This window comes from Juglans regia, chromosome 6 (genome assembly GCF_001411555.2).
Source record: "Juglans regia cultivar Chandler chromosome 6, Walnut 2.0, whole genome shotgun sequence".
Taxonomy (NCBI): Eukaryota; Viridiplantae; Streptophyta; class Magnoliopsida; order Fagales; family Juglandaceae; genus Juglans; species Juglans regia.
The window spans coordinates 16,520,300-16,529,405 of NC_049906.1; the positions used below are offsets into that span (position 1 = coordinate 16,520,300).

The window sequence follows — 9,106 nt, forward strand, 5'->3', positions numbered from 1 at the left end:
TTCAATAGTAGTGTTGCCCCTGCATGCACACACTTTTTTCTCGTTATTTCAAGAGCGCTATTTGCTTAATTTGGGTCTTCGGATCATAATATTATAAAATACTTTACTGGATAATATTGTAGGCAATTTGATCTTTTGTTCTTGTTGTTGTTTTCATCATGTATTTGAGAAATCTCCCCACCTTTAATAACCTTTTTTCTAATTTTATGATTTTCCAATATTAGAAGATCAGAAAACGAGTTTGTCGTGCATGTATTCTTTAATTTTATGTTTTCCCACATAAGAGGAGTACGGTTGAAAATATCAGCTAGCTATATATCTTACATATCTCTTGAAGTAGTTCTACATAAGTTTTTTCGTTTTATATTTTTTTTCATTTACTATAAAAGCCCAAAAAGACACAAAAAAAGGAATTTATTGTGAAATTAATAATAAGTTAAGAAATTTATTGTAAATTTTCTTAAATTTACAAGAAAAATTAGCATAATTTGTGATGAATTATTTGCTACGAGGATAACTATTTACGACGAAAACAGACTCATTTTAACAATAAATAATCATTTTCATAAAAAATATCTAACTATAAATAAGTAATTTTCTTGTATTAATACTGTAGTTAGAAATCCTTTAGCCACTAATATTAATAGGACCCATGATGAAATTATCTAGACACGGTTTTATATAAATAAAGTAAATAAATGAAGCTTTCATAATGCTAAAGGAAATTCGTTTCTCTAATTTACTGTCGATAAAAAAATTAATTTAAAAAATATATATTTTTCACCCTCAAAGTGTCATATTTTTACATGACATTTACACTTCAAGCTATCAAAACCAACTCATTAGATCTCCAACTACTTTGAATTAAAAAATAAATTCTTATCTAATTCTTGACAATCGAATCTTAATATATGTTGGGGTGCAAATCTCAACTTTATAATAGTTTGAATATGTACCATTTATCCCTCAAATAATTTTAATCGACCATATTTTACTGTCCTAGACAAACATTATTTGAAAAATAGTATTTCAAAGATGAAAGGATCTTAACTAAGGTTAAGATAATATAATACAATTTGTAAGAAAAAAGAAAAGGAACACTTCTTAATTTCAAACCTTAGTATATACCATACTTATAGGATGTCATAGGTTAATGTGTCACATCCTAGCTACAATGCTAAACAACGTAAGATATAGGGTACTGATGGCATGGGTGGTGAGATAGTGATCTGTTGGTTGGAACCAATTTTTTTCGATCGACCCAACATGCAAAGCGAATGAATGTTTTAAATTTCAAAGAAAACGAGCAAAGAAAGAGAAGTGGGAGAGAAAGATCAAAACAATAATAGTTTAATTAGTTAACAAGCTTTTCTAAAGTCTTTAATCCACCCAAAATTCACACCCAAAATCAACTCCTTTCTATTATCATCACGACCAAATGGGTCCCGGATTTTTCTTGGCAATCAAACAAAATCAGGACAGAGAAAAGAGAAAAGACAGGCAGAGAGAGAAAGAGGAGTGGTGGTTGTACCAAAGCGGTGTAGAGAATCTAGCGAGAGATCTTAGCATGAAAAGCACATCATATCTATGCACGCGAACGCGCACAGACAACATTCACCATCAATATCTATCTATCTTGCAAACAACTCTTGCTTCTTACCCTTCCCAACTTAACAGAATCTGAAGGGAGAAAATTAACACACACACAGACACTTGATCTCTTTCCCTTGGGTCTCTCTCGCAAGAAATAACCATAACTGAAATTTTCTGAAGAGCCTGATCATCAAGGTTTCATTCATCTCAACAAATGGAGTTACACCGAGATTTTGCAGACACCCAACAAAAGCAAAAACAGCATTTCCATGTGCTAGCAGTAGATGATAGTCTCATTGAAAGGAAGCTCTTGGAGAGACTCCTCGCAGAATCTTCATGCAAAGGTAGTACCATATGTCAGTATCTGTATATATAATTAGCACCAGCTTCAACCTCTGCACAATTGCATCTTGCTCTTCTTCATCTTCGTAATTTTTTTTTGGTTTTGTTGTTCATTATCTATCCATGAAAACTATTCCTGTAACGGTTGTGATCAGTGACTTGTGTGGATTCTGGGGACAAAGCTCTTGAATATCTGAGCCTGCTTGATAGCCAAGAGATTGAGTACTCAGCGGATTTATCCTCTTCTCCCCCATCAGCACAGGAAGAGGTGAGGATTTTCTTTCTCCTTGGGTTTTGAAACTTTCTTATTGTCATTTCTACTGCCATAGATCATGTCTACAGAGAACTTTTCGCTGTAAAGCACTCTAACCTCCCATTAAAGAATCGTTTATAGTTTGAAAAGAAGTGGAAGATTCGTTAATAAATTAAAGAGCTCCAGCAAAGGAGTTTCTTACCTTCCATGTATTTGTCAAATTTGGGAGTGCTAAATTTGAAATGGTATCCTATATGTTATCCAATTCCTTTAACTGGACATGTTTGAGGTATGTTCAGAATATCAGCCTGTAAAAATATAATGTAGCAGATGCATGCAACAAGTTCGACTCCAAATATGCCTTTGCATCTGAATATTTAATGGAGAGAGTTAGCCATTTAGCAGTACTGTTTATTTTGGTTGAGGTTTTCACTCCCTTGACCAAATTACTCAAAATAAAAGGATGTGATTCTTATAATATTTATTATCTAAATGCTCAAGAAATATTATTGGACCTGATCATCAAAATCTCTCTCTAAGGGAGGAAGCCTTACCATTAATTCTTAAGTTTTCACATCTAATTTGGGTTATATATATACATATATATTAAAGAGCGGTGCTACTCTGCCGCCGTTCAGTGTGCCGCCTAGTGTAAATTGTATTTTTTTTTTGCTTTTTATTTTAAATACTTTAAAAATTAATAAAAAAATACTAATACACTAATAGTTAATTCTTTAACAATTAAGAATTTAAAAAAAAAATTTAAATATATGAGCGGTCAAAATGATTAGGTATATTAGCATTATTCTCTATTCATTTTTCTCATTTTCTTTTTTAGTTTTTTTTCTCCCTCGGTCATATTAACAGGCATGATGGAACCTATATTTTTTTCATTATGCTGAACAAATGCAGGCTGGGTACATGAAAGTAAACTTGATCATGACGGACTACTCAATGCCCGGGATGAGCGGCTATGATTTACTAAAGAGAGTAAAGGTCAACACCACCATTCTTCATGATTGATTCCCTATTCCACTCTAAAATACATAGATCATATTGCATGCATTCTTCAGAATTCTTTGTGAAGATTTGACAAAGTTAGCAACAAGATCACGAATATACAGATCTGATATTGGATTGAATTAATTTTAACAGCTTCTAAGTCTTGCTTTTGTTTTTTCTTCTTGGCTAAGAGAGTACTGTACTGGGTGGTTACAGATGCAGGGATCTTCGTGGAAAGACATACCAGTAGTGGTCATGTCGTCAGAGAATGTGCCCTCCAGAATAAGCATGTAATTTTCTTAATATTTTCCGTAATTAATTATTCTGAAAAATAAAAATTAGGATTTGACAAATAATGGGAAAATGTTTTTGTTATTCATGATCTTTAGGTGCATGGAAGAGGGGGCAGAGGAATTCCTTCTGAAGCCTCTTCAGTTATCAGACCTGAAGAAGCTTCAGCCTCACCTTTTGAAATCTCTGGTTCATCCTACTGAAGACATATCTACTTCCAACGACCATGGCAGTGACGATAACAAGATCCACGACATCACTACGTTGAACGACAGCGACAACGTCCTTGTGAGTGAAAGGAAAGTTATGTCTCCGGAGCCATTGGAGAGAAGACCTAAAATAAATGGATTACTTGTCGTATAACTAGCGTTTAGATATATTTCGGTACATATATTATAAGATTAACGAATTTATTTCGTACGGTTTTGTGGCTAGATTTCTGATTTCTCACACTTTATAAGTTCCCGTAGAACTCGGTGTTTCGATACTTATTTATTTACCAAAAAAAAACTGAAAGCCATTTGAAGTACGTGTACATGCAAGAAATGTTTGAACGTTATTGAGCGATCATATATAGCTAGGTATATAAACATCATCAAACCGTACGTTCAAACCACCGCCAAACTCCCAGACGATCATTCAGAACCCACAAGCCAAACGCGCAACAGCTAGCTGTCTTTGCTGCCGCTGACATCGCCGTCGATACCTGTTGGAATATACAAACTCATATTGAAGCTTTGGAGTTGAAGTCAAAAGAAGCAAAACAGAAAAGTGAAGTCAGATTGCAAAATGAGATAATTTCAAAATAATAGTGAAATTAAATCCAAATGCAAATGTGATAATTAGTTAGAATGTTAAGTGAATATCTTCTGTTTCTGTAAAGTGAAGTTAGTTAGTATACGTGTCTATAAATAGAAAGGTTGTAAAAGTATTATGCATGCAATTTCTGCAGAATAATAAATTCACATTGAATTTTTTGTTCTCAATCTTTAGTTTACATTTCAAGTTCTCTGTTCTTCTCAATCTTGAAGTTACAGATTTTACATGGTATCATCGTCCATAAACATTCCGCTGCCCTCTTGATTTTTCTTTTACAATTCTTGCTTTTTGTTTCTTATGCTTCTATGGCAGAATCCTCTAATAATAATTTCTCTGAAAATTCTTCTTTTCCTTTGGGGAATCCATCTGATGATTCCTCAAGTCCCTACTACTTGCATCCATCTGATAATCCTGGAGCCCTTCTTGTATCTGAAATATTTTCTGGTGATAACTATGTGGCTTGGAGTCGGTCCATCACAATTGCTCTCACAGTCAAGAACAAAGTTGCCTTCATCGATGGGAGTTTGCCTCAGCCTAATTCTACTAACTCTCGACTTAAGATTGCTTGGTTGCGAGCCAACAATCTTGTGCTTTCTTGGCTAATGAATTCCATTGCAAAGGATATTCGAGGTAGTCTTCTTTATTTCAATAGTGCTGCTGACATCTGGAATGAGTTAAAGATTCGATACCTGCGTAGTGATGGTCCAAGAGTATTTGCCTTAGAGAAATCCTTAAGTTCTATCTCTCAAGGCTCAAATTCAGTCACTGAGTATTTTAGTGCTTTCAAAGCACTATGGGATGAACACATTAGTTATCGTCCCCTTCCAACTTGTAATTGTGGATTTTTGGAAAAATGTACCTGTGCAGTATTGAAGAATCTTGCTGATCAACAAGAAGCTGACTATATCATGAAATTCTTGATTGGTCTGCATGATTCTTTCTCAGCAATTCGAAGCCAGCTATTACTTCTTTCTCCATTACCATCAATGGGAAAAGTTTTCTCTTTATTGATACAAGAAGAGAGCCAACGTTCCTTAACTAATGCAGTGCATATTCCCCTTGATTCTCATGCTATGGCTGCTGCACAACCATCTACACAAACATATTCAAATGCTGTTAAGTTCAGCAAAGTCAAAGGCAAATCAGATGTCATTTGTTCCCATTGTGGATTCTCTGGACATCTTGTAGATAAATGTTTTCAGCTTATAGGTTATCCACCAGGTTGGAAAGGGCCTCGAGGAAAGAGAATTAATTCCACACGATTGTCCAATGCAAACATGGCATCTTCTATGGAGCAAAACTTAAATAACCCAACAATGTTTTTTTCTCAAGAGCAAATACAGAATTTGATCACTCTTGCCAATAGTCTATCCACTTCTTCTACAAATCCTAATCCTGCAGTTAACACTGCCTCTACATCAGGTAATAACTCCATCTTTTGTTTAGCTAATGCCTCCTTAAATCACATCTCTTCTTGGATATTAGATACTGGAGCAACAGATCACATGATCTGTTCTCCTCATCTGTTCACGTCCATAAAAATCCCAAACAAACCCTCTTCAGTCCATTTACCAAATGGTCATTCAGTTCCCATCATTTTTACTGGTACTGTTAAAGTCTCACCTGATTTAACTTTACACAATGCCCTTTATGTTCCTTCTTTTCATGTCAATCTCATTTCTGCTTCTAGGTTGACTAAAGAAAATTCTGTTGCCTTGTTTTTCTTTCAATCTAAATGTGTATTGCAGGACCTCAGCAAATGGAGGATGATTGGGCTTGCTGAAGTCAGAAATGGCCTGTATCACCTCATCAATCTCTCTGCTGCTACACAAAAGGAAATTCCTGGTTCAAACAGCTCTTTCTTGGCTAACACATCTACCATTAGTCCTAACATATGGCATTTTCGGTTGGGACATTTATCTTCTGCCAAACTTAAACTCATTAGTTCTATTGATCCTTCTGTAAAAACATCTCACAAACATGTTTGTGAGATCTGCCCTCTAGCAAAACAAAAGAAGCTATCTTTTCCTGTATCACAAAGCAATTCAAATAAAGCTTTTCAGTTAGTACATTGTGATATTTGGGGTCCTTTTTCCACTATCTCACATTCTGGCCATAAATTCTTTCTTACTATTGTGGATGATCATACACGTTTTACTTGGCTTTTTCTTATGAAAGCAAAATCAGAAACTCGAGTTTTACTAGCCAACTTCATTACATATGTTCAAACTCAGTTTGATTCTCAAATACAAACTTTTAGAACAGACAATGGCCAAGAATTCAATATGCCTTCCTTTTATCAAGAAAATGGTATAATACATCAGCTATCATGTGTAGAAACTCCTGAGCAAAATGGTAGAGTTGAGAGAAAACATCAGCATTTGCTAAATGTTGCTAGAGCCCTTCTTTTTCAATCTAAACTGCCTTTAACATACTGGACTGAGTGTGTATTGACAGCAACACATCTCATAAATCGAACCCCCTCATCTGTGCTAGATAATAACACACCATATGCTCTCCTTTTTCACAAATCTCCAGCCTATAACTATCTTAAAGCCTTTGGCTGTTTGTGTTTTGCCAGCACAATCCATACCAGTCGAAGTAAGTTTCATCCAAGAGCCTCAAAATGCTTATTTCTTGGATATCCACCAAATATCAAGGGATACAAAGTGCTTGATCTCCTTACCCTTAAAATCTTTGTTTCCAGAAATGTCATTTTTCATGAGAACATTTTTCCTTCTCTTCCAAACTCTACTCACACACCTTTTGTTTTTCCTGATTTTCCCCCAATACATGACTTCACAGTACCCATTAATCCACCAAATCCATATTCTGCAATTCCAGAACCTCCTCCTTCACAGAATCAATTGCTTTCTGAAGTACCAGAATCTATAACTTCACAAAATTTATCTTCTGCTATTCCAACATCAGAACCTATTACTTCACAGATTAATCTTGAAAATGTAAACCTTCGAAGATCTGAAAGAATAAGGAATCCTCCTTCATATTTGCAGCATTTTCATTGTGGTAATATGGCTCACTCTACTTCAACATCTCAAAAATCTCCTAGCTGCTGCATTCCTTCTTCTGGTAAGCCATACCCTCTTGCTCATTTTCTTTCAACACATAAATTGTCACCTAGACATGCAGCATTCACTTCTGCTGTATCATCTATTTTTGAGCCTAAGACATTCAAACAAGCCAATTCTTCTCCACATTGGCAAGCAGCCATGTTAAATGAGATCAAAGCTCTTGAATTAAATAAAACATGGGAACTTGCAATATTACCTCCAAATAAGGTTGCCATTGGATGTAAATGGGTATATCGTGTTAAGTTCAAAGCTGATGGCACAATTGATCGATACAAGGCTAGATTAGTAGCAAAAGGCTACACCCAACAAGAAGGCCTTGATTATTTTGACACATTCTCACCTGTAGCTAAGATGACAACAGTGAGAACATTGTTATCCATTGCTGCCATTAAGAATTGGCATTTACACCAACTTGATGTAAACAATGCTTTTCTTCATGGAGATTTAAATGAAGAGGTGTATATGCAACTACCACCAGGGTATTCTTCACCAACTGATCCGAGAGTTTGCAAACTCAAAAAGAGCCTATATGGTCTAAAGCAGGCCTCAAGACAATGGTTTTCCAAATTGTCATTTTCTCTACTTCAATTTGGTTTTATTCAAGGGAAGTCTGACTCCTCTCTATTCATCAAGCATAATTCAAACAGTTTTATAGCACTATTGATTTATGTTGATGATGTGATTCTTGCTTCTAATAATCTTGCTGATATAGTCAATGTCAAAAGGTTCTTACACGACTCTTTCACTATAAAAGACTTGGGAGAACTAAAGTACTTCTTGGGGATAGAAGTGGCTCGATCAACCAAAGGCATAACTTTATGCCAACGAAAATATGCCTTAGATATCTTGCAAGATAGTGGTTTTTCAGGTTGTAAACCTGTGGCATTTCCTATGGAGTCTACATTAAAACTGAGTGCAAATGACTCATCTCCACCTTTGACAGATCCTGCACAATACAGAAGATTAGTGGGCAGGCTATTGTACCTCACTATAACTAGACCTGACTTATCCTACTCAGTCCAAGCACTAAGCCAGTTCATGGCTAATCCTAGTAGTAATCATCTTCACGCTGCTGAAAGAGTCCTCAGGTATATCAAAGCAACACCAGGCCAAGGTATATTTCTGTCTGCACATTCCCCTCTTCATCTAAAAGCCTACTCAGATAGTGATTGGGGTGGTTGTATTGACACTAGAAAGAGTATCACTGGATTCACAGTGTTTCTTGGTGACTCTCTTATATCATGGAAATCAAAGAAACAGCCAACAGTTAGTCGATCCTCAGCTGAGTCTGAATACAGAGCTCTAGCCTCTACCACATGTGAACTACAATGGTTGATCTACTTGCTAGCTGACTTAAAGGTCCCTCATCCACAGGCTATTCTGCTTTATACAGACAGCAAACCAGCTTCTGACATTGCATCAAACCCTGTCCAACATGAAAGAACAAAGCACATCCAACTCGACTGCCATTTGGTCCGAGAAAAATTGCAAGAAGGTTTGATCAAGATCATTCACATCCCATCCAAACATCAGCTGGCAGATATTCTAACTAAACCACTTGGTTCCCTCAATTTCCATCATCTGATCCGCAAGATGGGAATGATCAATATACATTCTCATCTTGAGGGGGGGTGTTGGAATATACAAACTCATATTGAAGCTTTGGAGTTGAAGTCAAAAGAAGCAAAACAGAAAAGTGAAGTCAGATTGCAAA

At 35.8% G+C, this 9,106-nt stretch overlaps 1 protein-coding gene across 1 annotated transcript; it reads left to right on the plus strand.

Moving 5' to 3' along the window:
- The first annotated feature begins 1,610 nt into the window (after window positions 1–1,610).
- On the plus strand, window positions 1,611–4,073 carry LOC108994676 (two-component response regulator ORR9-like). Its single transcript, XM_018969986.2, has 5 exons — window positions 1,611–1,937; window positions 2,091–2,203; window positions 3,101–3,184; window positions 3,407–3,480; window positions 3,580–4,073. Exons 1-5 carry the CDS (start codon window positions 1,808–1,810, stop codon window positions 3,842–3,844), a joined length of 666 nt encoding a protein of 221 aa, XP_018825531.1. The 5' UTR covers window positions 1,611–1,807; the 3' UTR covers window positions 3,845–4,073.
- The last annotated feature ends 5,033 nt before the right edge of the window (window positions 4,074–9,106 follow it).